Source organism: Ornithorhynchus anatinus, chromosome 7 (assembly GCF_004115215.2).
Source record: "Ornithorhynchus anatinus isolate Pmale09 chromosome 7, mOrnAna1.pri.v4, whole genome shotgun sequence".
In the NCBI taxonomy this organism is placed as follows: Eukaryota; Metazoa; Chordata; class Mammalia; order Monotremata; family Ornithorhynchidae; genus Ornithorhynchus; species Ornithorhynchus anatinus.
Window position 1 is genome coordinate 4,090,394 of NC_041734.1, and position 22,370 is coordinate 4,112,763.

At 39.9% G+C, this 22,370-nt stretch overlaps 1 protein-coding gene, 1 long non-coding RNA gene and 2 other non-coding genes across 6 annotated transcripts; 3 read left to right on the forward strand and 1 right to left on the reverse strand.

Annotated features, from left to right (window-relative positions):
• Positions 1-403: 403 nt before the first annotated feature.
• LOC103170153 lies at positions 404-4,147 on the forward strand. The gene is made up of 4 exons (XR_485994.2): positions 404-651; positions 2,530-2,596; positions 3,047-3,155; positions 3,549-4,147. It is a non-coding gene; the product is annotated as an uncharacterized LOC103170153 (long non-coding RNA).
• Positions 2,378-2,460, forward strand: LOC114813623. Its single transcript, XR_003761340.1, has one exon. It is a non-coding gene; the product is annotated as a small nucleolar RNA SNORD87 (small nucleolar RNA).
• LOC114813622 lies at positions 2,887-2,971 on the forward strand. The gene has a single exon (XR_003761338.1). It is a non-coding gene; the product is annotated as a small nucleolar RNA SNORD87 (small nucleolar RNA).
• A 674-nt stretch (positions 4,148-4,821) lies between the features above and the next one.
• On the reverse strand, positions 4,822-21,994 carry MCMDC2 (minichromosome maintenance domain containing 2). Of its 3 annotated transcripts, none has more exons than XM_001511682.5 (15): positions 21,905-21,994; positions 19,343-19,517; positions 19,116-19,246; positions 18,984-19,043; positions 18,548-18,743; positions 17,191-17,313; positions 16,974-17,075; positions 16,179-16,307; positions 13,123-13,360; positions 11,252-11,457; positions 9,299-9,462; positions 8,217-8,396; positions 6,289-6,431; positions 5,987-6,096; positions 4,822-5,294 (listed from the first exon to the last, which is right to left on the reverse strand). In XM_001511682.5, exons 2-15 carry the CDS (start codon positions 19,437-19,439, stop codon positions 5,128-5,130), a joined length of 2,046 nt encoding a protein of 681 aa, XP_001511732.2. In that variant the 5' UTR covers positions 19,440-19,517; positions 21,905-21,994; the 3' UTR covers positions 4,822-5,127. The 3 variants fall into 3 exon arrangements, with proteins under 3 accessions (XP_001511732.2, XP_028924057.1, XP_007665090.1); XM_029068224.1 differs by lacking the exon at positions 21,905-21,994 and adding an exon at positions 20,028-20,114; XM_007666900.3 differs by lacking the exon at positions 5,987-6,096.
• Positions 21,995-22,370: the final 376 nt, after the last annotated feature.

Sequence of the window (22,370 nt, forward strand, 5' to 3'; positions counted from 1 at the left end):
ATCCAGCCTAGCAGATAGATATTTTTAGACTCCTAGGTAATAACTGTTGTAAAATAAGGGAAAAGGGACATTGCAGACGTCCAGCACATGAAGGAAGGGGCGGACAGACCATCGCGATTTCACCTATCTTCCTCTCCACGTGCGATTTCCTCAGTATAAATTGGAAATCCGCGCCATCGGCCATTAACCCCTCTTTCGGGTACAACGCCCCCTCGTGGCGTGTTGGAGGAACGCGGAAGGAGCAGCCATTAGAAGGCACTTGCCGGGGGCGCGCAAACCTCCGCGGCTGCGCAGTAGGGCAGAACCTGAAAGACCAAACCCCCCGCATCCTCGTGGCCGCGACCGGAAGGGGCGGGGCCTCGGTGGCCTATAAATAGGGGCGGGTGGCAGCTTCTCCTCCTTTCTGACGCCAGCAGCGGAGATGAAGGTACCTACCTGCGGGGCCAGGTCCGAGGTCGAGGCCATGGCGTCGCGCGTCTACGAGCTGCTGGCGAGGTTATTTCTGGCTGAGAGCTCTGCCTCCCCAGCATCCGCCGCCTCCTCCGCCCGTGCTGTCTTTCCGGGAGCGCTGCCCGATGGCCGTTGTAGTCCCTGCCCACGTGGCCTGGTGGGAAACCCCAGCAACTCCAAGGATCCGCAGTCATGAAGATGGTGAGCTTTTTCTCCTCGTTCGGCAGCCGTCTAGAGAATCCTAAATTTCCTGCTTCTGTAATAATAATGATGGGGTGTGGTAAGCGCTTACTAGGTGCCGAGCACTGCTCTAAGCACTGGGGTAGGTAGCAAGGTAATCGGGCCACGTGGGGCTCGCAGGCTTAATCTGCATTTTACGGATGGGGGGACTGAGGCCCAGAGAAGTGGCTTGACCAAAGTTCATTCAGTAGTACTTAGTGAGCGTTTACTACGTGCAGAGCACTGTACTAAGCGCTTGGAATGTAAAATTCGGCAAAGTCCCACAACTGGGAAGTGATGGGGCTGGGATTAGAACTCACGACCTCTGACTCCCAAGTCTGCTTTTTCCACGGAGACACGTTGCTTCTCTAGCCATTGTCCCGCCCGTCCAAGTTCCCCAGATGGGTCTAATTGGCTCCGCTAGGGCGGAAACACCATTAATAAGGATGATGGTCCCAATTCTCCCGCCCTTTTCTGCGGAGACTGGTAAAATAGGTAATAACTACTCGATAGGTGGCTCCGTGGAGGGTTTGGGCCCCAAATCCGACCCGATTCCTCCCTTAATGGTGATATTAAGGGCTTACCTTATGCTGAGCGCTGAGGTAGGTACCTGTTCATCGGGTCGGATATTGTCCCCGTCCCTCTTCAATTTAAGTAGGGAAGACAGGGATTGAATCCCCGTTTTATAGATGAGGAAAGTCAAACGCGTTAAAAGGTGAAGGATCTTCCCAAGGTCAGGCAGCGTGGCAGAGCCGAGATTGGAGCTCACGTTCCGATTTGCAGGCCCGTGCTCAGTCCACTCGGCCATGCTGCTTCCCAGCACTTAGGGATTGCCAGGAAGATGAGACTAAGCTGAGATAAAGGGATTCAGAAGTAGTTTAGAATTCTGTATCCCGGCATTTGGTATGAGCCACGTGGTCTTTGTGTGGATTTATTCCTTCCTACACCATGGGGAATGGCGGTGCCACGCTGTTCATGATCTGATATCCACATGCAAAAGAAGCGCTCCTAACAGCAGGATCAATATTTGCTTAGTGGCACTCGAATAATCCCTTTCTCTGACTCACTTTTGGTGATACTTTAATGTTTCCATGTGATATAACACGGGCCAGTTTTAGTAAGGTGACTTCCCGAGGCACAATTTTAAATCTGTGCCGTCGGGTAAAGTAAAAACAGCACTCAAAATGATACTAAAATGATTTAGTAAGACAGTGTATTTGAGTCACTAGTATTTACTCAGCCTTTAAGACCTGAGTGAAGAACTTATAAATTTTATAAATTTATACATTTTTATAAATCACTTCCAACTGTTGGTGTCCTTCTTATTAAGATAAATGACCTTTGCCTCTAGGGGTTTCGGTCAAGGTGGTGCTGTGACTGTTGACTGACTAGGGGCTTGGGAGAAGATTCCATTCCTAGAAAGGATCCTGGGTTTGGTGAGGTGAACTACTCTTGCTTGACACACATGTGCAAGCACGTGCCAGAGCTCATAGAGATCAGCAAGCCTGCTGGGGTACATCTAACCTTTAACCTGACTAATCTTTCTTTCTTGTCAACACAGTTGGATTGGAAAATGAACTAGGTGCATACTAGGCAGCCTGCCCTCACACTCTTCAGCCCCCTTTCTGAACAAGCTAATAAGCATATCAGTTCAGAACAGAATCGAAACAAGCGAGGAAGTAGTTCCCTCTTTCAGACAGGGAAGTACATTGGCATTAATGATGATTTTTCTTTTTGCCGTTTACCCGGCTGAGTGCTTCTTTGAAGTGGACTTAAATCTGAGATGCCATTGATAATTACTTATCTGAAGGGGCAGTTCAGCATCCAGATTTTCATAATTATGCAAAACTTTGCTTTAAGCCAATGGAGAAACCGAACTTTCCTGTGCCGCTTCAACAGTTATGAAGACGCTACATGAACTATCAAGGTACGTGATTGATATAGCCCAAGAAAATTAGTAATCTAAATGCACTGTTGAAATAGATGCCCAATACCCAGAAAGACTCATTTGTAAAAGATGCTCATCCTGTAGAATCCAGTAGAAATCCATTATAACTAGAAGTTCTTGCCAGCTTGGAATTTCCTTGAAAGCACACTACTCAAGATTTCATTGAAGGTAGGGTGTGGTGCAGATACCTGAAAATAGCTTGGGAAATATCCATTTTTGGTTGCAAATAACCACAAGTCTTGAAAATGGGTTTTAACAAAGTGTACTAAACTGGTACAGTCATGATTTTACCTTTATGCCGTTTACCCAGCTGAATGTTTCTTTGATTGAAGTTTTGAAGTCTGAGATGCCAGTACCACTTAGAAAATAGTGTTAAATGTAAAGATGATTCACTTTGTAAATTGTGAAATATATATTTTCTTTCTCCAGTCCCAGGTTATCCATTGATAGAGGGCCTTTCAGCAGATGCAGATTGCTTCATTTCCTGGATTGAAAACATTCTGCTCTTTCTGCTTAGATATTTGAGCAGTTGAAACAGGTATGTTGCATAATTCAGCCCATGCCTGGGAAATGTTTAAAACTGGAGAAAGGGGGCTTTGCTGGCTTAATGATGATTAAAAAAATATTCGCCGTTTACCCAACTGAAAGTTTTTGATGTGCACTTTTTAATCTGAAATCCAGCAAAAGTTTTTTCCTTTTCCCCTCTAGTGTAAATACACCTAGATGAGTAGTGGCTGGCCAATGGGTGGCATTAGTTTTCTAAGAGTTGGAGTAATGACTGTCCAGAGGAACAGTTGAATTGGAATGAGGTATATGGCAAAAACCTGCTATTAAGCTTCCCCAGAGAGGGTTTAATGGGAATGAAAGACCTACCATTTGAAATCCCCAAAGCTCTCCAGAAGTAACAGATGTTCTGATTTTTTTTTTCTAGGTTACAAGTAAAGCAAAGGTGAAAAATGAAGAGCAGATGGCACAGAAGTGGGAGTCAGGAAGCCTCATTCTAATCCTCACTTGCCTGGTGTGACCATGAACCAAGGCACTTACCTTCTGTGCCTATTGATTTACTTGTTCTCTCTCCCCCTTAGATTGAGACCCCTGGGTGGGATTGGGACTGATTATCTTGTGATTCACAAATGTCACGTTACTTGTGTTGATCTCAGATCTGGACAAATGCAGTCAGATGTGCTACAAAATATTCTAGATATATTGACAAATCACTTAGGACCTTTTCAAAAGTTACTGAAGTCTTCTGTCCATTGGATAGGGCCTCTCAAGTAGAGGCTACGTGATAGGTTATACAGACAAACTATAGTAAACCCTGGCTTCGTATTACACTTCCAACTATATCATAACAAGCTCCCCTTCAAAGAGGGGTGACCAGATATGTACCTGGAATTTTGGGAATGCCTCCTAATTTAAAAAGAAAAGTTGAAAAATGTTACAGCTTACTTGTAAGTGGGTTCAGTTTACTGACTGATTGCAAGGGAAAGACCAAATCTAATTCACAATAAAGTAGTTTGTTTTACTTTGCTGGCCTGTTTTATTTCACCAATCTTCCTGTTTGACTTTTCCCTACTCTCAAAATAACTGGGTTTAATGTAGGATGCATTTGTATTCACTGTTAGCATGGCAGGAAATGATGGTTTGACTAGCTATTCTGGAGGAATATGGAGTTGAGAAACTAGCCTGAGGGTTTCGTGCTTGCTCCATCAGTTCTATACACTTAAGTTGTAAAGCATGAGTGGGTGCAGAGTGCTGCCCTAAGACAATCAACATGTCTAGTCAGTCTAGTAACATGCAGAGAGGGGAAACTATTAAATGGGAATTGGGTAACAAAACAGGAACTGACTGAAAGGCAGGGGGCCATGGGAGGGAGAATGGGTTGTAAATGAGAAGCTAATCCAGAAAGGGGGTGGGGGGGCCTGGGAGATTTTAATAGGGCTTTGAAGATAGGGCTAAATTTGGCCAGGGAGGTAATTTGGGGGCATCATATCAACTTCATTCTCCCTGCAATTCCCCATATGCTCTAACATCAATCTGCTAACTCTGCAGGATGATCTGTAGGGAATTTCTATTTCATAGGCCCTTTCTAGAATGCTGTTCTAGGGCAGGGGTTCATGGAGCTGGAGTTCAGGGACAGAACGTCAACCCTTGTTCTCATTGAATATTGCCACCTTGTGGTTAAAAACACTGTAAGACCCAAGTTGATAGGACTAAAAAAATTTATTAGGAACAATGTCAGGGTTTTTGGAAGTTTAACACTGAATTCACATGACCTATTTCATGTAACATTCTGCTGAACCCATCAGTTTCCCGTGGGGTACTACAGCAGGATTACTGGCATGGCTGGTCTGTGAATAAGCATATCTAAATATGGGTGATGTGGGCTTAGTCAAGTGTTCATTTACAATTGCAAACAATTTCAATCATTTCTTTGAATAAAATCACTTTTCTCATACCAACTGAGGAAAAATTAAACTTTAAAAAATCCCTCACCACCTCAAAATAGCTTATTCTTCATTAGATGAAACCAGGACTCCTGATCCATATGTAGCAATAAACTGCTGGAGCTGCTGATGGCATTGCAGCAAGTAAACATCCCTTTGCTGTAAACACTTGGCATTATTCAACTCAAATGGAAATGCTGCATTTGGAGCTGTACAAAACACAGAAGTTCCTAAAGGACAAACAAGACATGGATAATGAAAACCACAAATGAATTCATATACTTCTACAATTGATAATCATTCAATTGTATTTATTGAACACTTAGTATGCAAAACACTATACTAAGCACTTGGGGGGAGTACAATACTGCAGACACTGCCTACCCACAATGGGCTCAGTCTAGAGGGGGAGACAGACATTAATATTCTTACAAAAATATATGTACAGATGTGTTGTGAGTCTGGGCGGATGAATGAAGGGAGCAAGTCAAGGCGACAATAGGGAGTGGGAGAAGAGAGGAGGGCTTTAGTCCCGGAAGGCTTGGAGGAGACTTGTCTTCGATAAGGCTTTGAAGTGGGGGGTTCTGATAGGAGGGAGGGCATTTCAGGCCAGAGGCAGGATGTGGTGAAGTCGGTGGTGAGATAGAGAAGTAAGAAAGGTAACATTTAGAGGAACAAATGTATGGGCTGTGTTATTTAGGAGGGAGCAAGGTGATTGTGTGCTTTAAAGCTATACTTGGGCTAGTGGGTTCTGTCATTTATGGTTTAGAGAATGTAGCTAGAAACATAAGCTGCTTTTTTGTACAATGGAAAACATGCTTTTGTATATTTGTAGTCTAAATGCTGTTACTTCAAATTAATGTAAATTTCATTTGAAGAAGCCTTTTGCCAGGAAAATTGCCTGAATAATTAAATCAATTACCATATTTCAATGTAAGCGATGTTTCAAATAATAAGATAGCAATTAAAACATCTTCTTTAAGCACCGATTTCCTTAAACTCAGTTTAGCATGAGCTTCAGATAAAGCAACCCTAGGTGATTAAAAACTCAGAGTCAGACAAGAGTAATTCCTTAAAATTTAATTCTTTAAAAATTTAAGGGATTTCCAAAAATACTTTTAAATACCATTAAGATAGGTTTCCTGTTTAATGATCAGCCTAGCCCTTCAATATTTTGGACAATCGAAAAGTTATATTTCCCTGTTGTATAGAGCATGGACTTACAGATGTTTTAATGCTGATGCTGTTAGTTTTGATCCATGTACAGAATCTGTTCTGGTCCTGCGACTTGCTAGGTAATAGCCATTAATTGTGTTTTTAGCTTCCAGACTGAGTTCAACATGTAAATTCCTTGCAAAAGCAATTAGCTAAATGAAAAAAAGTATAAAAACATAAAATAACAATAAAGAAATAATGCCAGGGACTAGGAAAAGGAAATGGAATTCCACTCCTCATAACCTCCATCAAAGGACAATTAATAAGCACCATACTTTGAGGATATTACATGGGGTGAGTTGCTGTTTCAGGTGATGTTTCTAACCAGGTTGGTTTTTTCTTCAGAATGTCACTAGTGCAAACCAGACCAAAACTGCACACCTTATATGGTAGAGCATTAATATTTCAAAACTAACTTCTGCCTTTACAGAGAAGTAGATATTCAAAGCAGCTCCCAGCCACTGAGAGTTATTACAATTTTTTCCAATAAAAAAATCTGGTACTTTTATACATATCTGTAAATTTATATTAATATCTGTCTCTTTATATTAATATCTGTCTCCCTCTCTAAACTAAGCTCCTTGTGGGCAAAGAATGTGTCTACCAAGTATTACACTATACTCTCCCAAGCACTTAGTATAGTGCTCGGCACACAGTAAGTACTCAGATTTTATTGACTGTACTTCAATTACACTCAGGGAAAAGGTGGACTGGGTAGAAGCCCCATCTATATGCAACCTGCGACCTCCCACCACCGAAAGCAAGATTCCACCCCTCCTGGAATCACATATAAGTGTGCCTCTGCACTTTCAGAATGTTAAGGGAAACATTCTGTTCACTAAACCCTGAGACCAGTTGGCTCAAAGTGTTCTACTTACTCCACAACTCCCAGTTAGGACACTTAATATGTTACTGGGATTCTGGCATTTCAAAGTTAAAGTGTTGCCTAGTAGATAGAGCACGGACCTGGAAGTCAGAAGGACTTCTAATCCTGGTTCCGCCACTTGTCTATGTGGCATTGGGCAAGTCACTTAACTTCTCTGTGCCAAAGTTCCCTCATCTGTAAAATGGGGATTAAAATTGTGAGCCCCATGTGGGGGACAGACTGTGTCCAACCTGATTAGCATGTATCTACCCCATTGCTTAGTACAATGCCTGACACATAGCACTTAAATACCATAAAAAAAAATATTTTTTTGGGTGATGGCTAGGTGTTTTTGATTTGGCTTAAAAGACACAAGGATCTATGTATTTGTCGAATTGTAGTATGATCTGCCAGTTGTGAATGTTAACTGGCCAACTTTCTCCCTTTCATCATTCTAATTCCTGAAATTTCCCAGCTTCCATGATGCCTTCCATGATTAACAAAGTGAGTTTAGGATTAGGGGATTGGGGAAGGGAGAAATAACTGTCTGAAAATACAGTGCAATTCCCTAGACTCTTCATTACCGTAAAAATGAATTTGGTACATAAGCATATACAAATTAAAATCTGCCCTGTAAGTGACTAGTTTAGCCCTCCTGAAGCCCACTTTTCCTTCAGGGCTGGAAAAATGGCTAGCTATGACAGTGGGAGAACTATACAAACTGCTCATTTATGTCTGGGTTTTGGTTAATCAGGCCCCATACAAATAATTTTTCTCTTCTGGCCTGCCATTGTCATTGGACAGGCAGCCACTTACACAGACTATACCTCACACCTTTAAAGCCATTCAGATGTTTCCCCATTCCTATCCCTGCAATAAAAATACAAATCATGAAACCAAGGTTTGGGAAATACTCTGCAATATATACGTTGCTAGTATAATGGAATGAAGCAGAAAGAAAAGTCTAAATGAAGTGAATTTGGTCCTTCAAGAAAATCCCCATAAATCTTCAGTTTTTAAACTGGGAGACACTCAACAGAAGTGTTTCTTTCTAGTCGTTTTGTCCAATTACCTTTTCAAAATCTTGGGCTGTGAATTGTTGGGAGTCTGTCCATGAAATGCTTTCCAGATCAATGGCTTTCTTTAAACAGTGCTCCACAGAAGGAAGAACCGGATGGGAAGGAGATGATTCATTGCAGTGAATCAGCAGCCCGAATGAATCCATAAGGTTGGACGGAACCATACTGAAATCCTATAACAAATGACAAGTCAAAAGATAGCATTTACTCAATTAATTTGCAAATCAAACCAGTTTAGCAAAACTTCCTGCACAGCTGTGCCTTGGGCACGGCGACATTTGCTACATTATCAGAGGAACATTTATGTCAACCCACCCTCACTGCTTGGATGAAGAATCCAAGATGAGAAGTGCAGAAAAAATAAAGCACAAGACGTCATTTGCATGAGTATCCTCCCCCCATACTGACTTTGCTTACCACCTCGGGAGGCAGAGTGTAGCTTAAAAAAAATAGTAAGTTAATACACTAAGAGAGGAGAGAGATATCAGACCTTTGCAGATATATGCTTTGTCACAGTTTTACTATGGCTCTTTTCCAGGCCACTGTTTTCACAGATTAATGGGCTTTTTTTTGGTAATGGGGTTACTGTTATCATTTCAAAGGAATTATTTAACACTATTGACATTAACGACTTAAAGCAGCCTTGCAACTGCCAGAGTTTGGTGCTATCCTACATGGCATCACTAGAGGGAGGGCACACAACGGCAAACAGTCAATTGCTGTTAAATCTCCTGGACAAGGGGCGATCTAGACCACAGGGCACCTGATAAAATGCCAACGTCCTCAGGCCAGTCTGATCTCTAACCCGATCAAATTTAAGCAGTCCAAATAGTCTTCTACCTCGGTGATGCTCGGTCATTTTTCATTGAAATATCCCTTACCAAAACACCCCCCCTCCTACTTAAGTTTAAAAAACTAATCATCCTGGGTGAGCAAACTTTTTGCAGTAAATGCCATTTGTATAAAATACAGTGATAAAGCAACAAATCACTATGTTTTATAATAAAAGGTTATTGAAAAGATGAACTGTTTTAGCCTGACTAAATTCAATATATTATTATGAAATATGCCTTACCATCTGCCCAATGAGATTGCTATTCTTATACACATGTCTCTTTGAAGATGAGTCCAAATCAATAAATGACCAGAAACTAGTCTGAATTGGAATGTTAATCTGTTGATCAACTCCTCCACACTTCTTTCCAGGGATGTACATTGTAATGGTTCTGCTCTCTAAAACTGACAGGCCAGATACCCTTCTGTTACTTGCATTCATTTTAGTGTATTAGTCACCAAATGAAAATAATTCCTTTGTTCATAATGTCAGGAACCACTGAATATTTACTCTGACAAAATTAAATTATATATTCTTGACTGTAAGTACTAATATCTGAGGGGAACATTCAAATGCTTAAATGGAGAAAACTAAACTTATGGAGGAAAAAGGATCAAGAGGCCTTCTAAACCAACTCTCCACTCTGAAGTATGATTATACCCATGTCAAGGAAATCACATGATACACTATCCTATAAAGACCTTTTGAGAGCTATTCAGTCATTTCTTTTGGTAGTGTGTTCCTAATTAAAGGAGCCAAATTTCTTGTTTTGCTTAGAGTGGAGATGGAAAACAGCCGGTCAACATTCTCTTTTATAATTTTGGTTGCTGCCAGTTTGATTTTCATTTGTGCGGTCCAGGAAATGAAGGTATAGTTTGGTGTCTGGACAAACTTTTATTTGCGATGCTTAAGATGCAGGTATCCTATGAAGGTTTCACGGTATTTTTTCTTGTTTTTTTTTACATATTAAAGTCATGTTACATTTACCTTCAGTCTTTGTAAGTTAAACATGATACCATTTTATTTCCTGATTCTTTTGCTTACATTACCCAAAAGTCTTGTAATCAGACATTGAGATTTTAAGTGTTCCTGCATTTCCTTCTCATGCTTTTTTCTTAGACAAGGTTTGCTTATATGGCCTCTTTAATGCAAGAAGATAACCAAGTTCTAGTGAGGACTGAGGTAACTGAAGCTCTGCCCTGCTTCTAATTAGGCACTTGGGCATCTCTTAACACTTACTACCCTTCCTAAATTTAAGTTCCATTCCCTTAATAAGACATCAGGGGAGCCAGGCAAGCTGGACAGGGTATTGGATTGGGGCAGCTGATAGAGAGGCTTGCATTGCCTCTCTTTTTAACTGTGGGAATACTGTAAGGGTACCCAAACCTGGCTAGGTTTGGCTTCAGCCCAGGTTAACAAGAAGGTTTTGGTCAAGAACAGAGTACACTTTATTCTGCTTATGAATTTTCAGAACTACTGTTCCAGCCCTAGTTGACAGCAACGACTTGCTTCCTGGCTTTTAAAACTTGCCTATACAATTAAAGAACAGAGGCTCAGTCCCAGATTGCTTTCTTGAACATGTACATCTCAAACACTAAAGGCAGCAGTGAGCTGCCACTGGAAAAATGATTAAATCAGGTGTACACGGGTTACCTGGACCTGGCAATCTGATTTGCTTCATCAGTGATGATCCAATATCAATTTATGCAGTATCACAAGAAGGTATGATAAAAATAAGAATAGTTGCTTCTCTGAACTGGTTCTTAGTTCTGTTACAAATAGTAGCTTAGTGGACTGGACTGGGATTCAAAAAACCTGGATTCTAATCCTGTCTCAACACCTCCCTGCTGGGAGGCCTCTGTTTCCTCACCTATAAAATGGGGATGAAATACCTGTTCTCCCTCCCACAAAGACTACTGTGATTATCAATAACTTTAAAGATAGCAATGTGAATTAATCATTTCTAGTTCAAGGATGAAAAGCTTTTGAGATATGTAGTTTCCTGAAGTTGTTAATTTAATTAGAAGTGATACCAGTGCTAAGAGTATACTGTAATAAATAAATGCACAATAAAAGTTAATGCAAACATTCCACTTGGGAGATACCTAGAGTTAGAATTCAGGACACCTCTTCTTGACAGCACATATTAGTACCCAGTTTAAATAATAGTTAATTATAGACATATTGGTTTACCTGACTGAAGCAGATCCAGTTTATCTTTTTTATATGAAGACAAATCTCCTATAAAGCAAACTCCACCTTTGGCAAGGAGAGCACTGCAAGCTTGAATGTTGGCAGCCCCAGTCCCATACTTATCTTTGGACACAGTGGGGAAAATTTCACTACCAGCTGGGTGACGTATACCACGGGGCACAAGACACACACCGAAATTCAGAAGCCTAGGAAAAAATAACTCATTCCTCATTATTAGGTGCTTTCACTCAATGATTTGCATGAAATATTACTAAAACATTTTTGAGGGTTTTATTTTTATAGATGCCATAATCTTGAAAGAGGCACTGGGAAGTTATTTAATCCCTCTATTTTTCAGGCGGGACTACATCTAAAGCATTTCTAAAAATGTATCCTTTTGTAAAGACCTTTACTGGTAAACACAACTCAGTGTGAAACACCTCGTATTGAAAAAAAAAATGCCTTACACCTAACAGTGTCTTTATTTCCTACCAAAAGAAAAGGGTTCCAAAACTGTCAACTTCAAATCAAACCTAGCTGAAAGACTGGTTTCAGGGGAGAAAATTTTTCAGTAATGTACTTCTAGAAATCAGAGATTAGGTATTATGAAAGGCTGTTTGATGGTGGCCAGAAAGGGAATGAGCTTAAAAAGAAAGCTTCCTCCCCTTTTATTTTTCCTGAAGAATTTGATCTCTACCATTATTACTACACTGATCAAGGAAGTACTGCATTTTCCCCTTTCTCATTATTGTCAATCTCTTAGTCAATGTTCTGCACACAGCAGGTACTCAGTAAATACTACTGATTGAATAAGTGTTCATAAACTTCTAAAATGCCATTGTAATATTAACATTCTCTCCTATAGTTAAATGGTCCCATAGTTCTTGTTCTCTAATTTTTTTCCTCATCTTTGAACTCCACTCTTAACCTTCTCCAAGTAGTTTGGATACCAAACTACTCTTTCAATTCAAAGTGGAGGAGAACTTTTAAAGTTCAGAAGACAAGTGCCCAGCTCCCAACTTCAAAAGAAGCAGCAGGGCCTAGTGGAAAGAGCACAGATCTGGGTCACAAGACATGAGTTCTAATACTGGCTCCGCCACTTGCCTACTATGTGACCTTGTGCCTCTGTTCCCTCATCTGTAAAATGGGAATTCAACAGCTGGTCTCTCTCCATCTATGAGCTCCATGTGGAATGTGATTTACTTATTTCTGCACCAATGTTCAGTATAGTGCTTGACTAAGAGTACTTAAATATCACAATAAGTATTATTATTCATAAATAAAAAGAATATTTTAAATGTTCAAATTTTGAAAGCACAGAATACTAACATCTGGTTAAATAACTTTACAACTCTGTTTTGTTTACTGTATTCCATAACCAGCAATACTTCATATAAGGTTACTCTGTGTAGGGTGGGAACATTTCTTCCAATTCTTTTGTATTGTACTTTCTCAAGCACCTAGGATAATGCTTGAGGACAAGCACAGTTAATGCTTAATATATACCACTGATTGACAACATTTGGGAACATACTTTAGAAGTAAAAAGAAGCAGCCTGGCCTAGTATGAAAGATCATGGGTGTGGGAATCAGAGGATCTGGGTTCTAATCCCAGCTCTCCATTTGTCTTTGTAAAACCTGGGCCAAATCACAACTTCTTTATGCCTCAGTTTCCTTACCCGGAAAATGGAGATTCAATATCTGTGAGCCCCAGATGAGATAGGGATTGTGTTCAACCCATCTTGTATAGAGTTTAGTATACAGTACTTCACACATACTACGTGCTTCACAAATAACACAATTATTATTGGTAAGTAAAACATGTGATGCCTGTCCACAGTTTTAAAAAAAATTTGTGGATTTAATTTTACCTGTCTACCAGTAGTTGGTCACTAGTCATAATTAAAATATCCAGGTAATTGGGGGCTTCGTTGTCTTTATCACTGGTCTGTACTAGACTCATCAACAAACAGAGTTTGAGTGTAGTGTAAACCCCTGGTGGAACAATTTGTGATGCAAAGAAGTTGGCAAGTATAGCTGTAAACTTCCAACATGAGTTTGAAGTCATGGACAGTAGATTCTTAAACTTATCACCAATATCAGAAGGATCTGAAAGTAAAGGATGGCATTTCTTTTAGTTTACAGAATCTATTTTAAAAGTTGTCAGCTTTAGGGGTGCTAATAATGATTGAGGGTTTGGAGTGAAAGAAGAAGGAAATAACCACTCACCATAGATAAGGACATTCCAATAATTACATGACTGAGCTAAAAGGTATTGGAGATACCTGATTCATGCACTTTTTCTTACTACACTGCTCAGCACAGAATCATATGTCCTTTTCTCTCTAAATACCTATACAATAGAATAGTTGGGGATGCTAGTCATTTACTTTGTGTAGCTAAAAATATATTGATTGTTTTTATATAATTATCACCTTTCTATAAAAATACCCACCCATACGTCTCTGGGCCTCAGTCACATCTGTTAAATGGGGATTAAGAGTGTGAGCCCTCTGTGGGACAGGAACTGTGTCCAACCTAACCTGTATCTACCTCAGCACTTAGAACAGTGCTTGGCACATAGTAAGCGCTTAACATCTGTTGCCGAATTGTTTATTCCAAGTGCTTAGTACAGTGCTCTGCAAACAGTAAGCGCTCAATAAATACGATTGAATGAATGAATGAACAAGAACCATTATTATTATTATTCTAAAAAAATGTAAATTAAAAACATTGTTGAAGCACCATGTGTCAGGCACTGTACTAAGTGCTGGGGTAGAGTAAGACAATCAGGTTGGACACAGTCCCTGTCCCACATGGGATTGGGAGAAGGATTTTATCCCCATTTTACAGATGAGATAACTAGGCACAGACAAGTGACATGCCCAGGGTCACATATAGCAGATAAGTGGAGGAGCCGGGGTTATTGTATTGTTAAGTTTGGTCTAATGGAAACAGCATGGGCCTGGGAGTCAGAAGTCCTGAGTTCTCATCCCAGCTCCACCACTTGCCTGCTATGTGCCAAGTCACTTAACTTCTCTGTGCCCCAGTCTCATTTGAAAAAATGTGATTAGATACCTGCTCTCCCTTCTACTTAGACCATGAGACAGCTCCATACAATCTGACCTGATTATCTTGGATACCTATCCCATATCTTAGTACAGGGCTAGGCATTTAGGAAGCATTTAACAAATGCCACACTTACTATTATACCCCTTAATGAATATAATTTTCATTTACCATTGCTTAATAAGTTATTCACCAGGAATGTAAATTAGATAAATGATAAAAGTTCCCCATTACATCTTCCAGTCTTCTTGCACATACTGTTAACTCCACTTTAAAGATGAAAACATTTTAATAAAACTCAATGAAAAAGTAACACTAGATTCCCACAGCTTTTGTTTCTTGACCAACAGCTACCATATCCAGGTCCTACAGTTCAACTCCTCCTTCACTGGTTAGGGAAAATGTTGGCTGGAGCCAGGAATCTTGTTCCTGTAAGCTGCATAATATAGTTGCCACTAGTGAGGGTGGGTTTTCACGAATGGGAAAGTTTATCCATTTGCCAGGATTTTCAGAAAGCTAACCATTACTATTTCAATCAATCAATGGTATTTACTGAGCACTTAACAGTATTTACTGAACACATACTATGTGCAGAACACTGTTTTAAAAGCTGTGGAGAATACAAGTGAGTTAGCAGACATGTTCTGGGTACTCACGGCATGCAAAGTGCTGTTCGGAGAATTTGGGAGAGTACGACGCAATAGATATTGTAGACATAATCTCTGCCCTCTAAAGGTTTACAATCTGTGAGTTCCTTAAGGTCAGGAACTATGTCTTTCCTGTTGTATTCTCCTAAGCACTTAGCACAGGGCTATGCACACAGTAGGTACTCAAATACCATTGACTGATCCATCTTCATTCAACTACGCAAAGAAAACAATACCCAATTCTCCATTCATTAAAGGATATTTTAAATGTAGGGGCAGTGAGAGGCCCAGTGGAAAGACTACAGGTCTGGAAGTGAGGAGACCTGGTTTCTGATTCCAATCACATCTTTTGCCTGCTGTGAGACCTTGTGCAAGTCACTTAATTTCTTTTTGTCTCAGTTTCCTCATCTGCAAAATGGGGATTAAATACCTGTCTTTCCTCTGCCTTAGATTGTGAGTCTATGCAGGAGAGGGACTGTATCTGGTATGACCGTATTGTATCTATCCCAGTGCTTAGCCCGCTATTTTCAAATAGTAAGCGCTTTTAACAGATACTATTGTTCTTATTATTATTGTTAATAAGAGAAACATGTCATGTTTTTAAATGTCACTTCCTTTTAAAAAGTAGTTTGCTGTAGATGCATATCTAAAAAAGACAATATTAGTAAATATTTCATAGAACAAGACTATCTTTTATATTGTTAAAAAGACAAATTTCATAATCTGCCTTTCTGGCAAGACTTTTTGATTGATTAGTGTCATCTGTATATGTGTTTGAAAATTCATCAGATTATTTTTTTTTTGGTTTTAGCGGGAATACTGCCACTACACTTCTTGATAGAATATGGCTGGGGAATTAGGAAATGTTCTTCCAAACAACACATTTATCCGGATAGAACGTGGTACAGTGTTGGAGGAAATGGTTGTGTGTATATGTGGGTGGTTTTGATCAGAGCGTAAATGCTGTGACTTTCCTTTAATATGGAGATTTTGTTAAAAACATAACCCCCATGTCACAGAACTGTCAGTACAAATCTTCCAATTTATATATAGATATGCCCATCTTCCATCTTAAGATAAAAATCACTGTCTTTGTGGGATTTGCAAATCTGGTTCTTTTGGCTTCAAATAGCATTAATGATCATGTTTTCACAACTAGCAAACCCCACAATTCCCTTTCCTTTATTAATTACTCCATATGTTTTTCTTACCTCTTGTTCTACACAAATGTATGCTGTTGGCCTCTATACAAATAGCTGCTTGTGAACAGGCTTTTACACAAATTGGAATTCCTATAATTCCGTACTTGTTTCCTATTTTCATTTTATTGGATAATTCATCTAAAATCAAATGAATAAGATATTTATTCACCAAATAAGCACTGTATATCTCAAGTAATATTCTGCCATGACTACATTATAGTGGCTGCACCTTTTAAAAGTTAGGCAGGTAAAGATAACTTGTTTATAAACTCACAGCTTCCAGAAGTGGCATTTCAGAAGTATTTATGACTTGTACTCCCCCATCTTGGGTACCCCCAACTAATATCCCCAGTCTTTTTAGCTCCTTTTATGGGTAGTAGAAGACAAACGGGAGACAGTGGGAGAAGCAATGAGTACCTACAGCCTCTATGATATCTTTTTAAATTTATTTCCAGATTGATAAACGCCATCTAGCTCTAATGCTAGAATCTGGGAGGCATGGATAAGGCTGCTGCTTTCCTCCCAATCACAAAGGTAAAAACCATCTGAGGAAAATGTAGGAAATGCCTGGGGTGGCAGTATGGACCCTAGATCTCTAACAGTAACATGGATTTCCAAATGGGTATTTCCAGAGTTCTTGCCCATGTTGACTTGAAAGAGACAAGACTAGCCCAATGCTATGTTAAATCCGAAGTGTAGGTCAAGGTGGTAGAAGTTTACTACACTTAAACAACTTCACAGTACATTTCAGGATTTTAAAAGTTTTGATAATGGGTTTTTGTCTGTCCAACTTAGCTAACTTACCTCTTAGGAAAACTGAGAGAGACTGAAACCTGGATGGTTGATTAGAATATCCTTTAAGAGCAGAAAGGGCTTTTGCAGCAATTATTTCAACTATCTGTTTATCTTAGAAAACAAAGGGAACAAAACATTTCCAATTGAATTTTCATTCAGGTAAGTTTACAGTTTCAAAACTATACTTCAAAAAATGAGACTGAAATTTTAAAGTTTGTCATTTTACCACCAAGTACTCTAAATTTTCTGTCTTCTTGAAGTGGTGAAGCACACAGTTTACAAAAGAAATCATTTCTCACTGTTGCTGATTCTGTGGCACCAGGAACATGTACTCTTATATATTGAAAGCCTGAAATAAAACATAGCTAAAATATAAATCCATCTTTAGCTTTAGGCACCGCTAGTGATTAAAATATGTTAATTTGTAAACCAGCTATTTCCTGGAAGTTAGCAAAAGACATAGGCTGCCCACTAGTTAAATATTTAACCACCTAAGGGTGTCTGTCATACAATTGCTGAAATTTCTGGGGGGGGACAGAGAGTAACCTCTTGGATTCAACATCTGCAGACAACTGTTCAATTAAATGATGACAAGTCCAATTTTCTTCAGGTGCCTGGACAGGATTGTTGCAGCAACATGTAATAATGTTCCTTGACCCTACAGGGCTCTCTCCCTTCTGCGTAGAACTTCCCCTCAGTTCATATAGAGCAGACCACTGCCCTCCCCGTCTTTGAGGCCCCTCTGAAATCACATCCCCTCCAAGAGACCTTCCCCAATTAACCTCTCATTTCCCCTATTTCCCTGCCAATTGCTACTTCAACTCTTCCACATCAACCTAAGCACTTGGGTACTGGCCCCTCTCTTCCACTGCCCTTATTTATGTAAATATCTTTATACTCTATTGCTTCCTCCTTCCTGTGATTTATTTTAGTGTCAATATCTCCCACTAAATTATGAACTTGAGGGCAGGGATCATGTTTACCCACTTTCTCTATTGTACTCTCCCAAGGGCTTACTACTGTTATCTGCACAGAAAAAGCATGTAATAATGATAACAATAGTAGAGAAGCAGCATGGCCTAGAGGACAGAGGATGGGTCTGGGACTCAGAAGGACCTGGGTTCTAATCACACTCCACGACTTGTTTGTAGGCAAATCACCTTTCTTCTCTGGGCCTCAGTTACCTCATCTGTAAAATGGGGATTAAGACTGTGAGCCCCATGTGGGACTGGGACTGTGTCCCACCTGATAAGTCTGTATCAACCCCAGCACTTAGAACAGTGTTTGACAGATACCACTATTGATATTATTACACATCCTTATATCCTATTTCTAAAACCTGTAATTTACTTGAATGTCTGTCTCCCAACAACAATTTTAAAATTCTTGATAGCAGAGACCATGTTTACCTACTTTATTATACTTTTCCCAAGTACTTAGTACAATATTCTGGACCTAGTATGTACTCAATAAATAATGCTGATTCTGACCAAATAAGTCAATTTCCATTATATTCATCCCTTGTGAGATGCTTGAAAACAAGACATAATTCAATGTTTTACATTCTCATTTTAAAGTTTTACCTTCTGAAAAAGGGCATGTTTCATCTGAACAAAGGAATCTTGCACCTTGGGTGTATTTAGTTATAGTCGTCATTGCAATTACTATTCCTTCCACCTTATAAAATCTCTCAGATATGTAATCGAATGGAAACTCACAAAGATCGAAACAATAACTTGGCAGAGAAGGTAAATGTGTTATTTTCAGCACAACGTTAATCTAAGAAAAAATGAAAACTGCATTACTGAAAACTGCAGAGCTCAATACATTTGTTAAAATGTATTAAAAATGATGAAATGGAAAAATGAGGTTGCATACATGCAAAATATTCTGTTGAGCTAAAACATAAAAATAAAGGTACCTACTAGAAAATGTAGTATTGGAAGATAATGCACTTCTGCTTGACATTTTTAACTAGTATTATAGTTTAATTCCTCTCAATAAATAACCAAAGCTTACCTGAGTTTCTGTCTTTAACTGTTCAATTAATGAGAGAGTTTTAACAGCAACAAAACAGACCTGCAATTTAAAATAAAATAATTTTGCTAAGGAAATAAACACAGACTAAACATGATTTTGCCTTTTACTTACTGACTGAAAAAGTTGGGCAGCTTTCAGAGGCTTGTGTAGAATGTGATTTCCAAGAACTGCATCCAATTCAACAACATCAGAAGGATTTATTAAAATATTAAACCGATACACAGCATAACTTTGTTTCGATTCTGTAAATGAACATTGACTTAATAGTCAAAACATTGAAAATGAATTTCAAATATAGTATTCATTCTAAACACTGCAAAATTTTTCTCTCAATGTACCATTGTATCGCTTGCAATCATCTACGAATTTTTGAAGACCTCCGCTCCTGTCAAGGTACACAAGGGCCGCCTCCTTCAGTTCTAGAGGATTTAGCATTATTCACAGTTGACGATTCTTTTTTATTTACAAGTCATAAGATTATAACCACTGTTGTGATGGTGGTGGTGGACAGGACTGTAAAGGAATGAATACAGTTCAAAGTGTTAAGTCTTGAAGACACTCCAGCAAAATATAGGCGAAATCAGTACTAGTGTGGAAGTCATAACTGATGGAAAATAGAAGACAAACGGCACGCAATTTTGTTTAACAATAACCCAGAAGTAAATTCACAAGGTCCTTTAGTCAACCAAAATATACAGGTTGCCAAGAAAATTTTTATCAATGATCAAGAAGCAGCAAGGCCTAGAGGCAAGAGCACGGGCTTGGGAGTCAGAAGTCGTGGGTTCTAATTCCGACTCTGTCACGTGTCTGCTGTGTGACCTTGGGCAAGTCACTTAACTTCTCTGGGCTTCAGTTACCTCTGTAAAATGGGGATTGAGACTGTGAGCTTGATGTGGAACAACCTGATTACCTTGTACCTACCCCAGCGCTTAGAACAGTGCTTGGCACACATTTGTACGCTGAACAAATACCATTATTATTATTATTCTAGCTCGGGTTTAGGGAGGACGATGGGACCCTTACCAAAACCTCAAGGGGGAGAAGCAATGTCGCTCAAAGGAAAGAGCTCAGGCTTGGGAGTCAGAGGTCGTGGGTTCTAATCCTGGACTTGGTCCCTTGTCAACTGTGTGGATTTGGGCAAGCCACTTCACTTCTTTGGGCCTCAGTTTCCTCATCTGCAAAGTGGGGATAAAGACTGTGAGCCCCTCGTGGGAACTCAATTGGCTAAGCAGCATGGCTCAGTGGAAAGAGCTTGGGCTTCGGAGTCAGAGGTCATGGGTTCAACTCCCAGCTCTGCCACTTGTCAGCTGTGTGACTGTGGGCAAGTCACTTCACTTCTCTGTGCCTCAGTTATGTCATCTGTAAAATGGGGATTAACTGTGAGCCTCACGTGGGACAACCTGATGACCCTGTATCTTCACCAGCACTTAGAACAGTGCTCTGCACACAGTAAGTGCTTAACAAATACCAACATTATTATTATTATGTGGCAAGAACCCGGGCTTGGGAGTAAGAGGTCACGGGTTCGAATCCCAGCTCTGCCCCTTGTCAGCTGTGTGACTGTGGGCAAGTCACTTCACTTCTCTGTGCCTCAGTTCCGTCATCTGTAAAATAGGAATTAACTGTGAGCCTCACATGGGACAAACTGATGACCATGTATCTCCCCCAGTGCTTAGAACAGTGCTCTGCACATAGTAAGCACTTAAATACCAACATTACTATTATTATTATTACCCCGGCTATTTGAAGAGTGCTTGGCACAACTTAGAACAGTGCTCTGCACATAGTAAGCCCTTAACAAATACTAACATTATTATTACTATTATTACCCTGGTGAACAAATACCAACATTATTATCATTATTATTACCCCAGTTATTTAAAGAGTGCTTGGCACAACTTAGAACAGAGCTCTGCACATAATAAGCTCTTAAATACTAACATTATTATTATTATTGTTATTACCCTGGTGAACAAATACCAACATTATTATCATTATTATTACCTCAGTTATTTAAAGAGTGCTGGCACAACTTGGAACAGTGCTCTGCACATAGTAAGCCCTTAACAAATACTAACATTATTATTACCCTGGTGAACAAATACCAACATTATTATCATTATTATTATCCCAGTTATTTAAAGAGTGCTGGCACAACTTAGAACAGTGCTCTGCACATAAGCCCTTAACAAATACTAACATTATTATTATTATTACCCTGGGGAACAAATACCAACATTATTATTATTATTACCCCAGTTATTTAAAGAGTGCTTGGCACAACTTAGAACTGTGTTCTGCACATAGTGAGCCCTTAACAAATACTAACATTATTACCCTGGTGAACAAATACCAACATTATCATTATTATTACCCTGGTTATTTAAAGAGTGCTTGGCACAACTTAGAACAGTGCTCTGCACTTAACAAACACCAACATTATTATCATTATTATTTCCCTGGCTATTTGAAGAGTGCTTGGCACAACTTATAACAGTGCTCTGCACATAACAAGCCCTTAACGAATTCTAACATTATTATTATTATTCCCCTGGGGAACAAATACCAACATTCTTATTATTATTACCCCAGTTATTGAAAGAGTGCTTGGCACAACTTAGAACTGTGCTCTGCACATAGTAAGCCCTTAACAAATACTAACATTATTATTATTACCCTGGTGAACAAATACCAACATTATCATTATTATTACCCCAGTTATTGAAAGAGTGCTTGGCACAACTTAGAACAGTGCTCTGCCCATAGTAAGCGCTTAACGAACACCAACATTATCATTATTATTTCCCCGGGTATTTGAAGAGTGCTTGGCACATAGTAAATGCTTAAGAAATACGATTATTAATAATAAATTCAGTTAGGTGGTGTTGACAGAAACCTACTCAAAAGAATAGGCCTCCTCACAGGTACGACGTGAAGGCCGCACTGCCGCCCCCACCAAACCACCACTCGGCGCCTGCGCACCACGGGCAGGGGGCGAGCGCGAGACGCCTACTCCACTCCTCCTTCCCGCCAAACGCGCGCGCCTCTCGCGGCTCGCGCGCGTCGCGCGCCGCCCGCCCCTCCCTCTGACGTCATCCCTCAGCTTTCCCTCAGCGTCGTCCAGTGGCTACAGCCCGGGCCTGGGCGTCAGAAAGACCTGGCTCCTAACCCCAATTCTGATAATAATAATGTTGGTAGTTGTTAAGCGCTTACTATGTGCACAGCACTGTTCTAATCGCTGGGATAGATATAGGGTCATCAGGTGGTCCCACGTGAGGCTCCCAAGTTAATCCCCATTTTCCAGATGAGGGAACTGAGGCACAGAGAACTGAAGTGACTTGCCCACAGTCACACAGCTGATAAGTG